This window comes from Eutrigla gurnardus (genome assembly GCF_963514095.1).
Source record: "Eutrigla gurnardus genome assembly, chromosome: 12".
NCBI lineage: Eukaryota > Metazoa > Chordata > Actinopteri > Perciformes > Triglidae > Eutrigla > Eutrigla gurnardus.
In genome coordinates, this window is record NC_139926.1 from 23,926,537 (window position 1) to 23,949,189 (window position 22,653).

Below are 22,653 nucleotides of genomic sequence, written 5' to 3' on the forward strand. Positions count from 1 at the left end.
TAACGGAGGACGAGGATCCATCCATGAGTTTGAGGATAAGAAACACCAAAGATTCCACACGGGAACGATATTTAACAAGAAGTAATAATAGAGAATAACTAATGAAGTTAGTCATTTTTAGTGTGAAGAGAAACTTTCCAAATATCTAAATATGGATAAAACTTAAAGAAAAATGCCGCGTGGAGGCTTTTGCAGGTTCCCTCAGTGTTGGGTTCAGGTCTTATCAGCGTGACGGACTGATTCGCTCTGTTGTGGTCTATTAATTAGAGGGAAATCCCTCACAGTGACCGTCTCTGAAAGGATGCACCGAGGGAGCTTTGTGCGTGACCGAATTGCCAAATGCTGTTTTTTTTTAAAGAAAGACCGAATCTAATATACAGTTCTGTCAAATATCATGTTATCAATCCTGCAGGAAGTTATTGCAATGCAATGAATAGTTTTTCTCAGTCTCAGGATGAATTCATTCATAATAAATGAATACCAAAAGGAGATTTACTTTCTACGGCGTGGTGTCTGGGTTTTTTCCAGGTGAGACGGATCCCACTACTTTTAGCTGCTAGCGTGAGATCCTAAGCATCACCTAGGTGGCCAAACCTATCCAATTATACAGAGCACTTTGTACAGTAATTTCCTACATGACAGTTAGAGAGTGTGTTTTGACGATTTCTTTTATTTTTTCCATCAAAGAACATAGTGCTCTACAAGCACTGACACAAATTGCCCAGAGGCAGAACAAATCCTGACCTGTTTTATAGAAACAAAGGGATCAAATTAAAATGTTCCCACTGAGTGAGCAGAGTACACAAATATGCCCCCATGGGCCGGCAGCACCTGCTACGCTCTGCTCCCAGCTAACCCCCCCCTTCTCTGGATTTATATGCATCATGTTTAGATCCACTGTAACATCTCTATCGAAAAACACACAGCTGAGCAGACAGAAGCTTGTTTGCTCAAACCTACGGTGTAATAATACCTCCAAGCAGCACATTATTCACCAACTGTATGACGCTAGTTTGTTGTAGGGATGCCGATACAGGTGCTGGGTATCAGGCCGATCCGGTGTCAGTGCCAACTATATTAAATTTGCTTCAATATGTTTATACTATATATATATTATGAACTGGAATTTTAATCCCCCTTTATTTATTTTTTTCTGAATATCTTGCTGCACGAAGAAGTTTTACACTTGATTCATGATTTCTGTTAATTTTGAAGATTTATTTTTTTGGCCAATTTGCTGATTTACCATTTCAATGATGAATTAACAGTTCAGTCAGTTAAAATCAATGTATTTATTAGTTTGAAAGCAATGTTTAAGTGAAGCCTTACACATTAATTAAACGCTGGTATCAGAAAACATTTTCTTACACTTATGTTTACTGAAACCAACATTTCATCAATCATGGGTGTACCAGTCGGGGTTGAGAAAGTCTGGAAAGACCACTGTGAAAACTATATGTGTAATTTAAAATCAGTTATGTAGTCCTGTGGCCTGGTGTAAAAAAATCAATCTCCATGTAGATGATAACACAGATTTACACAGGTGGTGTTCAGGGACTTCAAACGGGCCTTGAGGGAGTCATCTAATCGCCACAACGGAGACAGAAAGATACCATTAAATCCTTGAATTATCAATATCACTAATGGGCTCGACAACACGAGTTCTGCTGAATTCTGACAGCTGTTCTTTCACCCAGAGGGTACTGTGGTTAATTGAGGCAGTGTATCTCAAGACTGCCGGGGCTCGACCTCTTCAGCCCCCCCGAGTCACTCCGGCACAGAAAAACACCATCTCACCACCAAATCTGAGCATCGTTAACCCTTTCGTACGGGAGCGTTGGAGCGAGCTTCCCAGGACAGCGCACTAAGAGCCACTCTATTTTTCTTAATCTGGCTCTTCCTTTTCCCTTCTATATATAGCCGTATCACCAAGGGCCCGCGTGCAGAGCTCCGTGGAGTATGGAGGACGAGAAGGAAACGGAGAAGGTTGGCGAATATGAAAAGGGCACGCGAGCGGAGCGGAGTCTCTTCAGACATTCAGACGTTGTTACGGGCAAAATCTACTATTACGATACAGCTCATGTCATAACGATATATGTCACGATATAGCATGTTTTCTGGTAGATCAATAAAGAAATAGTCTATATTCATATATATTTATCTATCAGAAAGAAACTCAAAAACACTTGAAATTTCCCTCAGGACCAATAAAGTATCCATCCATCCATCCATTTATCCAATAATTGACAAATTTAATGAAATTGAGAACTTTAGTCCAAAATGAACAGTTTCAAGTACAATCATAGAGAACTAACAGCTATAAATGTACACAAATGGAGAATAATCAGATTAAGGACACAGTTTAAGTTAGTTTGAAAGAGTGGGTGCTTGTTATTATCAATTTAGACGACACAATTATCTCCATACAACTTCATGGCGATGCGATCGGATTATCAACCGGCCCTCTCCCTCCTCCTGTCAGAGAACGAGGCCAAGGAGCTCGGAAACAAGAAAAGACTGTTTTCACAGCTCCTCCATGTGGCCTGCATTATTGATGGGCTTAGCCTAATCCACAGTGAATACATGTACAGCCACATCATGACACAATCCGTGTTTTCGGGGGGTTGATACGCACACACAGTGAGCCGCTATGACGTGGACCTCTGTGCAGATGTCTGTTCTGGGTGCATGTGTTCACAGAGCCTGGCTGAGATAGTCCACAGTGGCTGAGAAACATGGCAGCCTGCTATCACCCCACGGCAATGTGGCTTCTCCTCCAGGATGCTGGAGATCAAGCTCATGTAACAGCAATGACACACGAGGAGGAGGGGGGGCTTCAAAGTTTTATTTCAACTCAATAGCAAGAGGATTGCATGGATGCTAAATTAATTTGACAAATGTTGATAATCGTCGTTCGTATATTTGTTGTTTTGTTTGGGAATTTGTTTGTTTTCATGTTGGGAACTTGTATTGCACTGTAAATACAAAATAAATATATAAAAGATATATATTCTTGTAAAAACGTATTTCCATTGTCTCTGATGACCTTAGAGGTCAACTTCAACCATCACCTTTCAAAAAGAGTTGTAACGCAGGAAGACACCGGGTTGCCAGCGCCGCCTGGGGCTCACAGAACCGACATAAAACCGGTGAGTCAGTTGCTTGATAGGAAATAAAAACGTCAATAACGGCAGCGAAGGCTAACATGTACCAACATCCCCCCCGTTATCATGACTAACATGCTTCCCCGACACACCAAACAACAGAGCTGTGGTTGGAGCCGGGAAGCCTAAAACATGAAGCATCGAACGTCAGCCGGAATAACTAAACTTAATAAAACACGGTGACGGCAAAGTAGCAACAAACTAGATTGTTCACATACGCAACGGTTCTCAAACCAAGTGTTTTCTCACTCTGCAAATATTCATCACCATATGTCCTTTCTTGCTACAGAAACACATCATTTATTTATATAACGCTGCATTTCTTCAATTCATGAAAAAAATGTTATTCTAACATTAATAAAGGACGAGCAAGAATACAGTCTGGTCCTGGTGGCTTCATGGAGGCCTCCCCCTGCCATTTGTAGTGCTAACATGCGATTGTGTGTGTGTGTGTGTGTGTGTGTGTGTGTGTGTGTGTGTGTGTGTGTGTGTGTGTGTGTGTACAGCACTGACCGGACTGTCACATTCACGCTCTGATGCTAACCCAGTCTGGCATATGCACTGGCTCTTTCTTCTCCTTTTCTCTGAAAAACACATCTTTAAAGTGACAAAAAGACATAATAATAATGCGTTTTCCCCCCATCATGTGATACATAACGCATACACAATATACGCCGTGAATAACGGCCACAACCCGCGGCTTCCTGCTCGCCACAAATTTGGTGACGGGGCGTCATTGATGTGACCCCCCTCAGGGAGGTGCAGACTGTCTCAGCCACGCAAGCTGGGGTCACGCTGCTTTATTTGCACAAACCCCTGCCGCCGCACCATCCCTCACCCCATCCTCCAAACTCACTGAATTATCATCACTGACTTCGCAGAAAGCTTCCGATTCTGTATCTTACAGCCAAGAGATTGCTTTAGCACAAAGCCTGCTCGGTCACATGACGGAGAACGACGTGAAGGTGTGTTTTGGGGGATTTTTTGTTGTTCTGAAAAGCAAAGTGCATGAAACAGGCCATGCCTCGCAGGCCGAGGGCTAATTCAAAAGATACTCCTACGAATACGTACCAAGAAATCCATTATACAATGCTGGTCCAGTGGATCTCCACAAGCTCCTTATTCAACATCATCATTATATCTGTGCAACACAGCATACATAAATGTAGACCCTTCAACCTTCCAGTGGTTCAGTTTGTTATTCAAATTAATAAAGGCAGCCTAACAGCCTCAGAATGAGGTAGAGAGAAAAAAGGTCATAACATGCATCTTTAATATCCTGCCTACACAGACAACACTTGGCTGAAAGTATTCTTCTATTTATATTTATATAACAACAACATTAGCAAACAATCTCACATTTCATTTCTCTTTTTATTCAAATTGAATGTTTATATCATTTCTGGGAACTGAAAAGGCGGTGTTATTCTTTTCAGCAAAATGTGTTTATTTTCGTGCAAGTTTAGCAAGAATAAATGTTTACACGATTGCAATCAGTCGACACAGCTTTTGTCCAAATACTAAAACTCCATAACCGTACACACACTTGACTCGTGCCATACACTGCTTTCATTGCTTAAGGTGGACTGGAGTGGATCCTAAAATGAGCACATCCTGCGCACTGAATCGAGAGCCAAATCATCTTAAAACTTTGCAATCGGGAAACTCATAACACGGGACCGACCGGACAAAACTACACGATGTGCCAGCTGCTGTTTCCTTAAATCAACGACAGGTGAGACGGAAGAAAACAGGATGTCTGGCGTGTTTCAGGAAAAAGTCAGCAGGACAATGGCTGAATGCTTGGGAGCCATGCAACAGTGGCGCACAAAGGAAGTAAACAAGAGTTCAGCTACGTTCACGTCCCTTAGGAAAAGCATTCGTTTCAAATGGTTCAAAAGTGCTGCGAAGACAAAAAAAAAAGCGTTGGACTGCCACTATGCAATTAGAACATTGTTAAGCTAATTGGAAAATCGTGCATCCCTGCAGACATGCCGATTGTTTTCATCCACATTTCTGTGTAAGGACACCTTGTAAAAGCATTTCTCAGCTGAGGGAAGTCAAAACAGCTAAACTTGCCCCGACCACACTTGTGATATAAACATGTTTTTTGCAGCACTTACTATATCCTGTGTGGGAAAAAGCAAATGTTCTGAAAACAGCCTTTCATGCAGCCTATGCGTTCAAATCTCTTTGCATGCAAAATGTTCACAGGCGTTTAGCAGGTGCTCCTCTTGCCAAAAAAGGGAGAATTTTGCCCAAATGTGGTGCTTGGCAGGAATTACGTTCTGGTCTGAATTCCTCACAGTGTGGCAATCACTAGAAACACCACAGTGGCAGTGAGGAAGGTGGAGAGCAAAGTGACTCAAACTTTCTCCGACGGTTAATTATCCATTTTTAGAGGTCATGTTTGGGACATGAATCATATTTGAAAGTCGAGCTGAAGATAATTTAACAGTTTAGGCTGACGGGACGCAACGTTGGGAGGGATTTGATTTGAATGTTGAAAGAGATTAGCTCCAAGGAAGGAATACAACTTTCTTGTTTTGTATTTATTTCGGGGTGTATTGTTAACGAGGTGCACAGTGTGACCAGGGGACGTGATTTTTCATTTCAGACTTTAAGAAGGCCTTTATGTGCTAAACGTGAGCTAAAATCAGTGCATTAAAGTAACAGAATGACAGGATGTTTATTAAGCAGCTTATCATACTAACAACTGACATTGAGCCCCTGCGTTTGCTCGTCGGCACCCATCAGCCCACAAATCCCGAGGAGATGCATTGTCTGTGTTTTTTATACTGCCTTATCCCCGGCGATGCGGCGATGATGATGGTGTGTTTTATCAGGCCTCAAACAACGGCGTCCTCCGGTGGGGGGGGGGGTCCACTCGGCGCTGTGTGGTTGGTGAATGCTGCGCTATCCGTTGCCTCCGGTTACGCATTATGGGAGCATTAAAAAGGAGAGTCTTCTGACAGCTGGCAACTATTTATTAGCATGAGGAGCAGGAGGAGCAGCCTCCAGTGCAGCATCTCGGGCTGCACACAGCTTTCCTGGGACGGCGGCACAATGCAGCAGACAGACACACACACACACACACACACACACACACACACACACACACACACACACACACACACACACACACACACACACAGTGTCTAAGCCCCTCTTTAAACTTGTCACCTCAGCAAGTGGAGCGGTGCTGCAGCAGTTTTGTGATAACACACAGTAAGGTCTGATGTAGCCGTTCAACTCCGTTTTGATCAGTATTTGCTCAGGGAGCTCCCGACAGCGTTTTTTTTTGTTTTAGCTGACCGCTGCAACTGGATTGTGCAAAAACCTCAATTACTCCCTTCAACTCAGCAAATCAGCAAAATTGCTTTTCTCACACACACACACACACACACACACACACACACACACACACACACACACACACACACACACACACACACACACACACACACACACACACACACACACACACACACACAGCTGCTAAGAGACTCAATCACTGCATTATTTCCTCCAACGGAAGCGAGAATGCTTCACATTTTGCATTGCTTTCACTGAAAAATGATCCAGCTAGGCTACATTGTTTTTTTTTAAAGAGGAAAATGTGAGTCACTTGTTTAGGTGACATCTCACGCCCCGCCGCCACCTTGGCAGGGAGGTTTCCCCCGATCCCTTCAAAGGGAAACACCACTCCACCCCAGAGCAAGCGGGTTTCAAAGCACCTTTCTTCAAGGGAAGTGATGACAAAACAAAATCACACACAAGCAACTCTAAACAAATGGACTTTCATAAAGCACCTTTCCAACCACCCATTCACATAGCGATGGCTGAGCCTTTTGGGAGCAAATTTGGGGTTTTGGTATCTCACCCGGGGGACACTTGGACACGGACGAGACGGGGATCAAAGCGCTGATCTTGCGATTAGTGGCCGACCTCGTTCTATCTCTGAGCCACAGCTGGTTTTAGCCTCCGCTGCAGCACTTCTCATTTCTGAGTGAAACGGGACGGACAGACGGGAGCCGACGTGGGGAGGAGTTTGATCTGATCGTTGGAGAGATTACCTCACAACCTCGTCTGATCGACTGACGGATGGACGTCATGATATTATGGGTTGAATCTGGTTGGCAATAGCTCATGTATGCACACGTCATATTCTCGTTTTTCAAGGAAGAAGATTCCGTTTTTTACATTTTTTCAGCATTGATATAATTGATTTATGAATTTTAATAAGTAAAAAAAACGGGTTTGTTACAATGATAAATGCAATAAGTAGTTAAAGTGACATTCCAAGCACAGGCAACTCTTCAAGTTTCATGGATCCATCTTACTACAAATCCCAAGTTCACGGCTGCACATCCCATTTCACTCCTGAATCAGTACCAAGTACAGCAGTTTGAGGAATAACCACTGAGCCTTTTAGTAACACGTTAAAGCCTAAAATCTGTGGCTAATATCTATCATATTGCGTTTATTACAAGAAAACACCCAGTTTGATACGCCCGGGTACTTTTCCATTACATTATTTATTGTCCTTGACCTTGGGAAGTGACAACCAATGAGAATCTTCAAGCGCTCCTTTTTGAAGAAAAAGCATCCAAAACTTTACAAGAAGTATTAAATCATGTATTTCTATTTGCTGTCTGATTGATTGTTTCCTCTGAGTTCATCGGCACCAGCAGGCTACAGCATCACAGCAACACCAGAGAACGTTAAATCACTTTATCTCCCAGCGTTGCTGCTTTAGCCACAGCTAGACCCTATAAATCGACTGATATTAACTTTTTTACAGATGCACCGCGGCGGCCAATGACTGAGCAATCAGATGGCTGTAATGGTGCAAGCAAGAGGGAGAGGGAGAAAGAGAGAGCTGTGCAAAAGAGCAACTTATCACATCGTCTGTTCGACGAGCACAAACTTGCCTCGGTTCCCGTCCTCCCGTCTGTTTGCAGCCAGAGATTGTTTATCAGGTAAAAAGAAGCATCGCTCTGAAACGCTGCTCTACAAACCGCATGTTTTTGTAGTTCCCGACTGCTCCAACCGTGCAGATCCATATTCAGTTAATTTATAGTTGTAATAACTCTCAAAAAGTTGAACATTAAATGAATGAATAGGTTCGCTTGGAGATTAAATGATAGGATTGGATGCTGATATTCGCTCGTAAGAAAAGGAATGCAGTCGTGAAGCACAACGTGTCCTTGTCAAGTGCGTCTTCAGAGTGTTGACGTCATCTCCTACTATAGTCAGTTCAGTCTTGGGTCTTATGCATACTGTATGCTTAATCCGCAGACTGTTTAAAACATTCATATGGGATCCTGTGGCCATGACATCACTCACAGGTGTCTGTGGAGCCGCTGTCGCCACCCTGCTGTCACTCAAAGCAGCCACGCCCCCCACAATGGCACCTCACTTTAAGCCTTGCTGTAATTTAAAACGAGTGAGTTACAGAGTTACACTATTGAAGGGGGGTTCTATGGAGATTTACTCGCTTTCGGGGGCAGCCTCAAGTGGCCATTCGAGGAATCACAGTGTTGTTGGTTTCACGTTTAAAAAGGTACCTGAACAACCAGTCAGAGCCAGGAGGAGCCTCTAACGCAGTGTCAATTACTGCTTGTGAGATGGAGACGGACAGGTGGCTAGTTGGCTAGTAAGACTGCTAACTCCACCATGCTTTCATGCTACACCGGTTGCAAACAAAAAAAATGAGCCGGCTAGATTCGTTGCTCATCTGGCGATGGAATCAAACGTAAACTTTGCAGACATTTTATCGGCTCCGTGTCTCCCCCAGCGAGCAAAGTAAATGCAGATTTCAGGAGGACTTTTACCACCCGGGGGTTCAAGCCGGGCGATGCCACTTCGAAGGAGGCCTGGCGCCTTAAATCTCCATTTACTGCAGTGTCACAGAAACGGTTCAAATTTGACTCATTTAGCTATTGGATGGTTGGCTGGACAGCTAACCTGCTTTCTAACTCCACCTTACTTTCATGCTACACTTGGTACATAAAACCAGCCCAACAGCAGGCTGGTGGCCAGGTCACTGTGGTCACTTCTCCCACGTGACACATATGTGCAACTTCACCTTCTGCTCTCATAACATGCAAAAAACAGAGCAATATATTTGTATTACTTTGATAATAATACTTGTATACAGGAATTACTTCCTCAGTAGCTTCCACAAGACACAAGAAAGAGTCGCGTCTAAACCTCGCGCTGTGCAACATTGTAGCCTATATATGTGTGTGCACGCGCACGTTAGCCTGTCAGCGTTCGGTCTTTTTGATCAACACTGCACGCGCACACCTGCATGACACTTCCACGATGCAGCAGCAGCAGCAGCAGCAGCTAGCGCCGCGTAGTTACCCCCGTGAATCTGCTCCTTGATGCGGTGTGGACCTTCGCAGGCGCCGCTGACAGGAGGGGGGAAGCCGAGGTAACATGACAGCCATACATCCCGCTGTCGCGCCGCGAGGTAATTTCACTACGCTCGCGGAAGGTACGAGTGTACATTGTTTTTTGGAGGAGAGGGTTAAGCGCCTATTTCTTTTTTTTGACCGGTGAGTCTCCAGGTTCCGGTAGATTTACCAGTCTAATAATATATAAACACAAAACCAGGAACCCGAATCATGTTAGCAACCCCCTGCTCGTTTCATCCTCCGCAGCCCCCACCACCACCACCACCACCCCCCCTAAAAAACATAACACGCCAGCAGCCTACTCACGGTTCGTGCTGGAAGGGAAAGTTCAGGTTCCCGGACAGGCTGGAATCTTCTCCGCCACTCCACTTCAAAACAAAAGCTGTTTTCCTCCGTGTCGTCGCTGGTGTTGGAGGGAGGCGGGGAGGGGGAGATGCACAGAGGGGTGAGAGCCGTTGTACGGTCGCATGTACTGCAGTGTTCACAGTCTGCTGTCGGCTCTCTCCTTCGTCGTGATGTTTTTGCTGCGGTCGGTGAGGGGAATGTGGCTCGCTAGCGCCGCGCGGTGGCGCGGAGTGGACGGACAGCGTCAAGGTTGTTTTTTTTTTTTTTTATAATATTGTTTTTATATTGAAAAGATGTATTTACCGAACAGTCCGCCATAGAAAATCTCTAGAAAGGAAGACTTAAACTGTGTAAAAATAAAAGTGATTGCAAGTACAAAATACATTAAATTAATAATAATGTGGCCCGGGAAAGGGAAGTTTGGGGTCCCCTGTTAAAGCTGCTGCACCGGATAAGCAGTAGACGATGAGATGATAATGATAATAATGATAATAAACACATGAATAGTAGTGCACCTCTGTTCTTTCACATTTGGGTCCTCAATTATTTTCCGTCTCTTCATAAGCCCTGAGGAGAGATTTGGCTTGTTTCTTTTTCATTGATCTCAAAGTGCTGAGATGACTGGCCATAAGGTCACTTACAAAAAACAGTAAAAAAGAGGGGGTTTGTTTTCGTCCATTTGGAAGCATGGATGAAGGATTTGGAGAATGAGATTGTTCAAATACTATTAATGTCCGTGGCGTGTCAAGGTGCTGGCAATAATGTTCTTCTGCTCGCATTGTTATAATAAAACAGATGGAATTAAATCTAGAGGAAGCACTGAAAGCGTGCACGTTGAAAATGACTGGACAACAGTTTCAACTATTGAAACAAGTTTGCATTAAACATCCAAATTTTGTTTTGAAAAGTAGACAATTTAATCAGTCACTCCTTTGATTGACCTAAAACATCAACTTCAACATGGAAAAATTACTGCATTTAGTGAGTCAGCAAAAAGTAATACAAGTATAGGCTAAGTAATAAAACTTTTATATAGAGAGAGTTATAACACTCACTATTCTGTTCCGAATTCTGGTAAATTTAAAACTATAAATGAGAGGATTCATAATTGGAGATATGAGAAGGATTTCTATTGCAATGAAATTTTGAAGGATTTGAAGCAAATCATTTAAACCAAGTCGCATATTCATGACATCAAAAAGTAACGTCACAAGAAAAGTAAGCAAGGTTAACAATAATCCAATTCACACAATAAAGTCTGGCAATAAATGAGCTGTATAACTGTAATAGATGTGAAAATAGTATTGATGAGCATAATTAAAAACGGTATCACCCAGGAGAAACAGAATCATTTTAATTAATTAAATGAATGAGTCTTTACTTTGACATAATGGAATGATACACCAGGGGGCAACATATAGCCACATATTTGTGTTTCATTTAAACCTGAGAGAAAAAATGATCCCTTTTGAGAGACAGCAGACCATAAAGCGTAACGTAAATTTCAACAAATCAGTTGCTACCTTGATTGAACTGAAATTAAGTAATGCAAACTTCAAATATCAACTTCAACATGGAAAAATTGCCATATTTAGTGAGTCAGCAGGAGCTTTGCTTTAAACAGGAAACTGATACATTTAAGATCTTGTCACTAACTTGACAGTCTGGCTATGCTTTCTGGTCCAGCAGAGTCCACTGAGGTCCTGACCGATGCAGACTGCTAACTGGTCTGATGCTGGAAACACCACATTGTAGTTCCACCTGCCCGCTGTGTGACTGCTCAACTACTCCTGCCTTCTGGTCTACGGCGACGTGGTTGTGATGAATCCATCTCGGCGTGGCTGTGCCTGCTGTCATGGACTACTACTGTTGATACATGCTTCTGTTAATGCCACCACTACTGTTAATGCTACTACTACCAACACCAAATGCAGTTGGAACCCAAGGGCCTGGGCTGCACGAGATTTCTGCCTAAAAGCCTATTAAGGCAGTTTTTTCTCGCCACTGTCGCTGTAACGCTTGGCTCTGGTGATGTTGGGAATTTGGAATTGTGTTGACTCTTGAAATTTTGAGCGTATTCTAGTCCTGCTCAATGTGTTAAGTGTCCTGAGATGACTTCTGTTGTGATTTGACACTATAAATAAAATTGAATTGAAATTGAATTGAATCTTTCAAACAGGCTGACGTGCTCAGATAATGAATGTTGTGCAAACAATATGGCTTACTGCAAAAGTATCAACATATGCACGCAAGTAATAAAATAATATGTAGATTTAGATCATTAGCTAAATGTGTATAATATAATACGCAGTATCATCAATGCAAATTTCATACTTCAGAATACAATAATGTACAAAACAATAATTTTATAGGCCTAGGAGAAAAAAAAGTAACTTAATTTTAAAAGTAAAGACTTTTGTTGAATTTAAAATCATAAATGAGAGGATTGATAAGAGGAGGTAGGAGGACACATTTATTGAACCGGATCGTGTTTGCATAATATCCAAATGTATAGTCACAAGAAAGTTGAACAAGGAGGTTAGATGTGGCGTTTTGATTACATACATGTATAGGACCACACTCAAAGTGAAATATTTAAATGGTTCTTGTGATATATGCAACGTATTCATTCCTAACTGCAATGAGGCAAACAGCAAGTGAGCATGCAGAATGCATTCAATACAAAGTACAAAGAAAAATAATTTGGTTAACAGTGATCATCTGAGATACGCACACAAATAATTAAAAACTGCACGTATGAAATTACAATAGTTTATAAAACAAACAATATTTAATAAATACATTATATTTGAGTTTCCCTTATCATCTAAGTAATTTAACTTTGAAAGTTATAACACTCACTATTCTGTTCCGAATTTTGGTCAATTTAAAACCATAAATGAGAGGATTCATAATTGGAGGTATGAGAAGAAATTCTATAGCAATGAAATTTTGAAGGGTTTGAGGGAAATTGTTTGAACCAACTCGCATATTCATGACATCAAAAAGTATAGTCACAAGAAAAGTGAGCAAGGAGATTAAATGTGGCACACATGTTTGCATGAACTTTGCCCTGTTTTCTATAGAATTCACACACATTTTGATGACATACATGTAGGACCAAACTATGAATAAACCATGAAATACATAAATGATTATTGTAAGATAAGCAACTATGCTGTTAACAACAGTGTCAGCTGGGAAACAAGCAAGTTTAACAATAATCCAATTCACACAATAAAGTCTGGCAATAAATGAGCTGCATAACTTTAATCGAGATGTCAGAATAATATTGATGAGCATAATGCAAAACGGTGTCAACCAGGAGAAACAGGCTAATATTGAGATTCTTTGCTTTGACATGATGGAATGATACACCAGGGGTCGACATATAGCCACATATCTGTCATATGCCATAACTGCAAGAATGGACAAATCACTGCAGGCAAAAGAGTGACTGACGAGAGCCTGAACAAGACATCCAGAATAAGAGATCATATGAACGGGAGAAAACAGATCCCAGAGAAACTTGGGGTAGAAACCTGTCGTCCCGTAAAGTCCATTCATGCAGAAAATACACAATAGAATATACATTGGTTCATGCAGGTTTTTATCCAACATGATGGTCACAATAAGAGAAACATTAACCAGCACAATGAAACAGTAGCACAGCAAAGTGACAGAAAAGAGAGCAACTCGGTGGTTCTTTGTTTCATCTAAACCTGAAAGAAAAAATAATCTTATTTCAGAGATATTATCCATCATTGATGGAAAAAACATTGGACCCTGTGTTGTTGTGTTGTGTACCTCCTTCATTAACACTGTGCGTGTTCTCTCATCTCACTGTTATTAATATTTTGTCTGACTACAGCAACACATGATCTGGGAATTCAAATAATCCAATCAAAAACCCGAAAGAGCTTTTCTCTTTTTTACAGTATGCGGAAATATACTCTATGAGCAAAGCATGAAATACATTAAAACAAAATTTGGGATTGGGTGTAAATTCCTAGAACCATTGAATATAAAATCTACTATGTGACAGTCAAGAGATAACATTTTATTTAAACCTGTGTAGGATAGTGTGTGTGTTTTGTACAAGCACTTTCAAGTTTATTGTCATTGCATTTGAGGACATACAGTATAGCCTATGCACTGAAATATATGCAGCCAAAAAAATAGTCCTATATTCCAAAGCACTTAGTTAAGAGAAGACAGTGCATTCCATGTTTGTAATAGATAAATGAGTTGCTACTCGATGTTGAAACCTTTGGACAAAAAGACAAAAAAACGTAATTTATTTCAATGCATCCTTAAAAACTACAACTCAGTCACCGTTTAAAATCACAACACAACAAACCCCAATGTCAATAGATGTATTGTACTTTCAGGGTTGTCCACTAGATATATAATGCACACCTCTACAGTCTTAATATGCTTTGGCATATCCACCTTATTGGACAGTTGACTGTGGATCAGTGTTTCTAGGACAGGGAAAGAAAGTGATGGACGGAGACTGAAATGTTCTTCAGGTGGAAAAAGGCCGTTTCGGTGATTTGATTTCTGTGGTGTTCTAAGGAGAGGATACTGTCAAAAGTGATTCAAAGGCAGCAGATGTGTGGGGAGAGAGACAGTGTGGAAATGTCAATGGTGAGTCTGAAGGGTGGTTTGGTGAGGGATTTGGGATCACTAATGATCATGTTGGTTTTGTTGCAGTTAAGTTGGATAATGTTTGATTGCATCTAAGATTTAATGTCAGTGAGGTAGTTGGTTCGGGTGGAATCAGTGGCAGTGGTGATTGCTTTAGTTGAGATATAGAGGTGGACGCCTTCGGCGTAGCAGTGAAATTGGAGACAATGTCAACAAGGGGGGCATGTAGAGGGTGAACAGGAGAGGACCAAGCATGGAACCCTGGGGGATGCCTTGGGTCAGATAAGTTGTGGAGGAAATTATTTTCTTTATCTTAATGAACGTATATCTGTTGGTGAGGTTTGACCTTAACCAGAAGAGGCCAGAGTGACGAAGGGCACACTCACTCTCAGCCCAGTTACCCCATACCGTCCAAAGCACAATTTACTCCCCTCCTCGGTCCACTGCCAGACTGTACTGACGTTGTTCCAGGCTGAACCTGGCCTTAGCATGGTTACTTCTTGTACGAAGCACAGTTACTTCTTAATACGAACATGCATGGCTTTACGTAGTTTCTAAGAGTCATCACAATAGGGAGCAACACAGATAAAATGACTGCAACCTTACTGACAAGACACATCTGCACATATTTAAAGTGAACACTCACATCAGACCATGTGAGTGGAGAATGTGCGCAGAGCTTGCAAACGGGTACATTTTTGGACAGAGCGGCGTAAAAAGGCGGAGTGTCACCCCCTATGTTGCTCCAATTTTGCTCCGGTATCGCTCACACTGTGTTTGAAGTATCTCCAAGCCCAACACAGAATCCATCTGTGTCTTGCACAGTCATCAACAGTATGTTCAATCTGAGTCGAACACTGAGCTATAATGAGTGGCAAAGCCTACAGATTATACCTCATGTCCACGTTGTGTACCTGTGCTTGTGCTTCTGCATGAGCAACTTCACTGAGCTGCAGCACACCTCTTCCAACCAGGGCCAAGGAACTGTACCGTGGTTGAGTAAGATACGGAGCTCTCACACTCGTCAAACAAACCTGGACTTTGGGGGGGTCAAACGTGCTTGGGCACGGTACTTGCCATCTTCCGAAAAAGGCTCAAGACTCACCTGTTCAGACTTCACCTCAACTCTGCATAGCATGACCCACTAACAACCCCCCCTCCCCCCCACACACACTTCTATGTTCTTACCTATAACACTTTGATTATAGCACTGTGCTGAACAGCTACTACTTTACTCAGATGAGGACCTAACACTTGTTTCTAATTTTTAGCTCTTACTTTATCGGCAATGATATGTTGTGGTTTCTTTCTTTTGACAAATGTACTTATTGTAAGTTGCTTTGGACAAAAGAATCTGCTAAATGCTCTAAATGTAAATGTAAATGTATGGATTGCCGTGTGTGAGTGCTGATTAACAACCAGCTGGTCAGGTTTAGCCTTGCTGGGTCCATTTAATGTTGCTGCAGGGTGCAAATCTATCAGGCTCTATCCATTGTACCCATAGAGCCCAGTAGAGGAGCCTGTGTGAATTAGATTGAAGGGTATGATATTCTAGCACTAGTTCTATAAGCAAAGCTGGGCCTCTACAAAGAGGGCCCCACTGCTCCTACACTGCTACACTGCAGGATAGCAGACAGTGGTGTATGTTGACTTGTGGGGTCTGCACATATTCAGCAAGACACATCCTCATTGGACTGCTCCTCTTATCTCAATGTCTAGTGGGCCTGTCCAGCAGTCCAGCATGCTCATGATTGGAGGAGAGTAAACCCCATAGGGTTCCTTTGAGGGCTCCGCTTGTGCTTATAGAACTAAGGTTATAATAATAAAATAAGAATATAATAATATTGGAAACGTCTTTATGGTGCAGCATAGTGTCATTTTTTGTCACCACAAGACTGCAGACCAAATACAACCTAAACTTCAAAAGATTAGTTGCTACTTTGAGCTGAAATGAAGTAACGCAAATCTCAAAAGTAAAGAGTTTTGGTCAATTTAAAACCATGAATGAGAGGATTCATAATAGGACAACAAATCTTTTTAACAGGATCATATTTGCGTAATATCGAAAGGTATCGTCACAAGAAAGGTGAGCAAGGACATTATATGTGACGTTTTGATGACAACACCAAAATAACATGAAATACATAAATGGTTATTGTAGTGTATTCATTCCTAACTGCAATGAGGCAAACAGCAAGTCAGCATCCAGAATGCATTCAATAGAAAAAGTGCAAAGCCCTTTCATCCAAAAACATTTGGTTTAAAAAGATCATCTGAGATATGCACACAAATAATACAAAAATGTATATTAATATAGACCATTACATAAATGCAGATCATGTTAATATAAAAAAATGTGCACTCTACAAAGTATATATATGAAATAACAATAATTTATAAACCAATAATTAAAATCATAAATGAGAGGATTGATAAGAGGAGGTAGGACGACACATTTATTGAACCGGATCGTGTTCGCATAATATCGAAATGTATAGTCACAAGAAAGGTGAACAAGGAGGTTAAATGTGACGTTTTGATTACATACATGTATAGGACCACTCAAAATGAAATGGTTATTGTATTGTATGGTTGTGTATTCATTCCTAACTGCAATGAGGCAAACAGCAAGTGAGCATCCAGAATGCATTCAATACAAAGTACAAAGAAAAATAATTCGGTTAACAGTGATCATCTGAGATATGCACACAAATGATTAAAAACTGCACATTAATATAGATCATTACATGAAAGCAGATCATGTTAATATTAAAAAATATGGACTCTACAAAGTATATGAAATTACAATAATTTATAAAACAAATGATATTTAATAAATACATTATGTTTGAGTTTCCCTTATCATCTAAGTAATTTAACTTTGAAAGTTATTACACTCACTATTCTGTTCCGAATTTTGGTCAATATCAAACCATAAATGAGAGGATTCATAATTGGAGGTATGATGAGAAATTCTATTGCAATGAAATTTTGAAGGATTTGAGGAAAATTGTTTGAACCAACTCGCATATTCATGACATCAAAAAGTATAGTCACAAGAAAAGTGAGCAAGGAGATTAAATGTGGCACACATGTTTGCATGAACTTTGCCCTGTTTTCTATAGAATTCACACACATTTTGATGACATACATGTAGGACCAAACTATGAATAAACCATGAAATACATAAATGATTATTGTAAGATAAGCAACTATGCTGTTAACAACAGTGTCAGCTGGGAAACAAGCAAGTTTAACAATAATCCAATTCACACAAAAAAGTCTGTCAATAAATGAGCTGCATAACTTTAATCTAGATGTCAGAATAATATTGATGAGCATAATGCAAAACGGTGTCAACCAGGAGAAACAGGCTAATATTGAGAGTCTTTGCTTTGACATGATGGAATGATACACCAGGGGTCGACATATAGCCACATATCTGTCATATGCCATAACTGCAAGAATGGACAAATCACTGCAGGCAAAAGAGTACATGATTAGAGCCTGAACAAGACATCCAGAATAAGAGATCATATGAACGGGAGAAAACAGATCCCAGAGAAACTTGGGGTAGAAACCTGTCGTCCCGTAAAGTCCATTCATGCAGAAAATACACAATAGAATATACATTGGTTCATGCAGGTTTTTGTCCAACATGATGGTCACAATAAGAGAAACATTAACCAGAACAATGAAACAGTAGCACAGCAAAGTGAGAGAGAAGAGAGCAACTCGGTGGTTCTTTGTTTCATCTAAACCTGAAAGAAAAAATGATCTTATTTCAGAGATATTATCCATCATGGATGGAAAAACATTAGTCCCTGTGTTGTTGTGGACCTCCTTCATTAACACTGTGCATGTTCTCTCATCTCACTGCTATTAATATCTTGTCTGACTACAGCAACACATGATCTGGGAATTCAAACAATCCAATCAACGAAAGAGCTTTTCTCTTCTTGTTTTTTTACAGCATGTGGAAATATGCTCTATGAGCAAAGCATGAAATACATTAAAACAAAATTTGGGATTGGGTGTAAATTCCTAGAACCGTTGAATATGAAATCTACTGTGTCAAGAGATAAAATTGTATAGGATAGTGTTTTGTACAAGCACTTTCAAGTTTATTGTCATTGCATTTGAGGACAAACAGTATATGCACTGCAGACAAAAAAAATCGTCCTATATTCCATAGCACTCAAAGTTAAGAGAAGACAGTACTTTCCATATTCGTAATAGATAAATGAGTCGCTACTCGACGTTGAAACCTTTGGACAAAAAATGTAAACAATAATTTACTTCTATGCATCCTTAAAAACTACAACCCATCACCGTTTCAAATCACAACACTACAAACCTCAATGTGAATAGATGTATTGTAATTTCAGGGTTGTCCACTAGGTATATAATGGACACCTCTACAGTCTTAATATGCTTTGGCATATCCACCTTATTGGACAGTTGACTGTGGATCAGTGTTTCTGGGACAGGGAAAGAAAGTGATGGACGGAGACTGAAATGTTCTTCAGGTGGAAAAAGGCAGTTTCGGTGATTTGATTTCTGTGGTGTTCTAAGGAGAGGATACTATCCAAAGTGATTCAAAGGCAGCAGATGTGTGGGGAGAGAAACAGTCTGGAAATGTCAATGGTGAGTCTGAAGGGTGGGTGGTTTGGTGAGGGATTTGGGATCACGAATGTTCATGTTGGTTTTGTTGCAGTTAAGTTGTTGCAGTTAAGTTAAAATGCAGTTAAAATGGAGACAATGGCAACGTATGAGGTTACCCAAGGGGGGCATGTAGAGGGTGAACAGGAGAGGACCAAGCATGGAACCCTGGGGGATGCCTTGGGTCAGAGAAGTTGTGGAGGAAATTTGTTGTATGTTAATGAACGTATATCTGTTGGTGAGGTTTGACCTTAACCAGAAGAGGCCAGAGTGACTAAGGGCGCACTCACTCTTGTTCCAGGCTGAACCTGGCCTTAGCATGGTTACTTCTTGTACGAAGCACAGTTACTTCTTAATACGAACGTGCATGGCTTTATGTAGTTTCTAAGAGTTATCACAATAGGGAGCAACACAGAGAAAATGACTGCAACCTTACAGACAAGACGCATCTGCACATATTTAAAGTAAACACTCACATCAGACCATGTGAGTGGAGAATGTGCGCAGAGCTTGTTAACGGGTACATTTTTGGACAGAGCGGCACCCCCTATGTTGCTCCAATTTTGCTCCGGTATCGCTCACACCATGTGTTTGAAGCATCCCCATGCCCAACAAAGAATCCATCTGTGTCTTGCACAGTCATCAACAGTATGTTCAATCTGAGTCGAACACTGAGCTATAATGAGTGGCAAGGCCTACCGATTATACCTCATGTCCATGTTGTGTACCTGTGCTTGTGCTTCTGCATGAGCAACTTTACTGAGCTGCAGCACACCTCTTCCAACCAGGGCCAAGGAAGTGTACTGTGCTTGAGTAAGATACGGAGCTCTCACACTCGTCAAACAAACTGGACTTTGGGGGGTCAAACGTGCTTGGGCACGGTACTTGCCATCTTCCGAAAAAGGCTCAAGACTCACCTGTTCAGACTTCACCTCAACTCTGCATAGCATGACCCACTAACAACCCCCCCTCCCCCCCACACACACTTCTATGTTCTTACCTATAACGCTTTGATTATAGCACTGTGCTGAACAGCTACTACTTTACTCAGATGAGGACCTAACACTTGTTTCTATTTTTTAGCTCTTACTTTATCGGTAATGATATGTTGTGGTTTCTTTCTTTTGACAAATGTACTTATTGTAAGTTGCTTTGGACAAAATAATCTGCTAAATGCTCTAAATGTAAATGTAAATGTATGGTTTGCCGTGTGTGAGTGCTCATTAACAACCAGCTGGTCAGGTTTAGCCTTGCTGGGTCCATTTAATGTTGCTGCAGGGTGCAAATCTATCAGGCTCTATCCAGTGTACCCATAGAGTCCAGTAGAGGAGCCTGTGTGAATTAGATTGAAGGGTATGATATTCTAGCACTAGTTCTATAAGCAAAGCTGGGCCTCTACAAAGGGGGCCCCACTGCTCCTACACTGCTACACTGCAGGATAGCAGACAGTGGTGTATGTTGACTTGTGGGGTCTGCACATATTCAGCAAGACACATCCTGATTGGACTGCTCCTCTTATCTCAATGTCTATTGGGCCTGTCCAGCAGTCCAGCATGCTCATGATTGGTGGAGAGTAAACCCCATAGGGTTCCTTTGAGGGCTCCGCTTGTGCTTATAGTACTAAGGTTATAATAATAAAATAAGAATATAATAATATCGGAAACTTCTTTATGGTGCAGCATAGTATAATTTTTTAGTCACCATAAAACTGCAGACCGAGTAAAACCTAAACTTCAAAAGATTAGTTGCTACTTTGAGCTGGAATGAAGTAACGCAAACCTCAAAAGTAAAGGGTTTTGGTCCATTTAAAACCATGAATGAGAGGATTCATAAAAGGACAACAAATCATTTTAACAGGATCAGATTTGCATAATATCAAAAGGTTTCGTCACAAGAAAAGTGAGCAAGGACATTATATGTGACGTTTTGATGGCAACAGGACCAAAATAACATGAAATACATAAATGGTTATTGTAGTGTATTCATTCCTAACTGCAATGAGGCAAACAGCAAGTCAGCATCCAGAATGCATTCAATACAAAGTGCAAAGCCCTTTCATCCAAAAACATTTGGTTTAAAAAGATCATCTGAGATATGCACGCAAATAATACAAAAATTTACATTAATATAGACCATTACATAAATGCAGATAATGTTAAGATAAAAAATGTGCACTCTACAAAGTATATATATGAAATAACAATAATTTATAAACCAAACAATAGTGAATAAATACATTATTTTTAGCCTTAGAGTTCCCCTTATCATCTAAGTAATTTTACTTTGAAAGTTATAAAACCCACTATTCTGTTCCTAATTTTGGTCAATATCAAACCATAAATGAGAGGATTCATAATTGGAGGTATGATGAGAAATTCTATTGCAATGACATTTTGAAGGATTTGAGGCAAATTGTTTGAACCACTTCGCATATTCAAGACATCAAAAAGTAACGTCACAATAAAAGTAAGCAAGGAGATTAAATGTGGCACACATGTTTGCATGAACTTTGCCCTGTTTTCTTTAGAATTCACACACGTTTTGATGACATACATGTAGGACCAAACTATGAATAAACCATGAAATATATATATGATTATTGTAATATATGCAATTATGTTGTTAACAACAGTGTCACCTGGGAAACAAGCAAGTTTAACAATAATCCAATTCACACAATAAAGTCTGGCAATAAATGAGCTGCATAACTTTAATCTAGATGTCAGAATAATATTGATGAGCATAATGCAAAACGGTGTCAACCAGGAGAAACAGGCTAATATTGAGAGTCTTTGCTTTGACATGATGGAATGATACACCAGGGGTCGACATATAGCCACATATCTGTCATATGCCATGACTGCAAGAATGGACAAATCACTGCAGGCAAAAGAGTACATGATTAGAGCCTGAACAAGACATCCAGAATAAGAGATCATATGAACGGGAGAAAACAGATCCCAGAGAAACTTGGGGTAGAAACCTGTCGTCCCGTAAAGTCCATTCATGCAGAAAATACACAATAGAATATACATTGGTTCATGCAGGTTTTTATCCAACATGATGGTCACAATAAGAGAAACATTAACCAGCACAATGAAACAGTAGCACAGCAAAGTGAGAGAGAAGAGAGCAACTCTGTGGTTCTTTGTTTCATTTAAACCTGAAAGAAAAAATGATCTTATTTCAGAGATATTATCCATCATGAATGAAAAAACATTGGACCCTGTGTTGTTGTGTTGTGGACCTCCTTCATTAACACTGTGCGTGTTCTCTCATCTCACTTTTATTAATATCTTTTCTGACGACAGCAACACATGATCGGGGAATTTAAACAATCCAGTCAACAACCCGAAAGAGGTTTTCTCTTCTTTTTTTTTACAGTATGTGGAAATATACTCTATGAG

At 40.7% G+C, this 22,653-nt stretch overlaps 3 protein-coding genes across 3 annotated transcripts in view; all 3 read right to left on the minus strand.

Moving 5' to 3' along the window:
• The window catches only part of adarb1b (adenosine deaminase RNA specific B1b), a 94,396-nt gene extending 84,327 nt beyond the window's left edge, over positions 1-10,069 (minus strand). The window contains exon 1 of the mRNA XM_084022833.1: positions 9,896-10,069. The gene's annotated coding sequence lies outside the window, so the exon portion shown is untranslated. The remainder of the gene's footprint in view (positions 1-9,895) is intronic.
• LOC311021508 (olfactory receptor 4B13-like) overlaps positions 1-18,385 on the minus strand; it is a gene marked incomplete at both ends in the record, with an annotated part of 64,856 nt that extends 46,471 nt beyond the window's left edge. Inside the window, 2 exons of the mRNA XM_084022110.1 lie at positions 12,797-13,391; positions 18,081-18,385. Of these exons, the coding sequence (XP_083878236.1) occupies positions 12,797-13,391; positions 18,081-18,385 (900 nt within the window). The remainder of the gene's footprint in view (positions 1-12,796; positions 13,392-18,080) is intronic.
• Positions 18,386-19,591: 1,206 nt separating this feature from the next.
• On the minus strand, positions 19,592-22,452 carry LOC311021509 (olfactory receptor 4B13-like; the record flags this gene model as incomplete). Its single annotated transcript, XM_084022111.1, has 2 exons — positions 19,592-19,630; positions 21,550-22,452. The coding sequence occupies 2 exons, from the start codon at positions 22,450-22,452 to the stop codon at positions 19,592-19,594; spliced, it is 942 nt and encodes a 313-aa protein (XP_083878237.1).
• Positions 22,453-22,653: the final 201 nt, after the last annotated feature.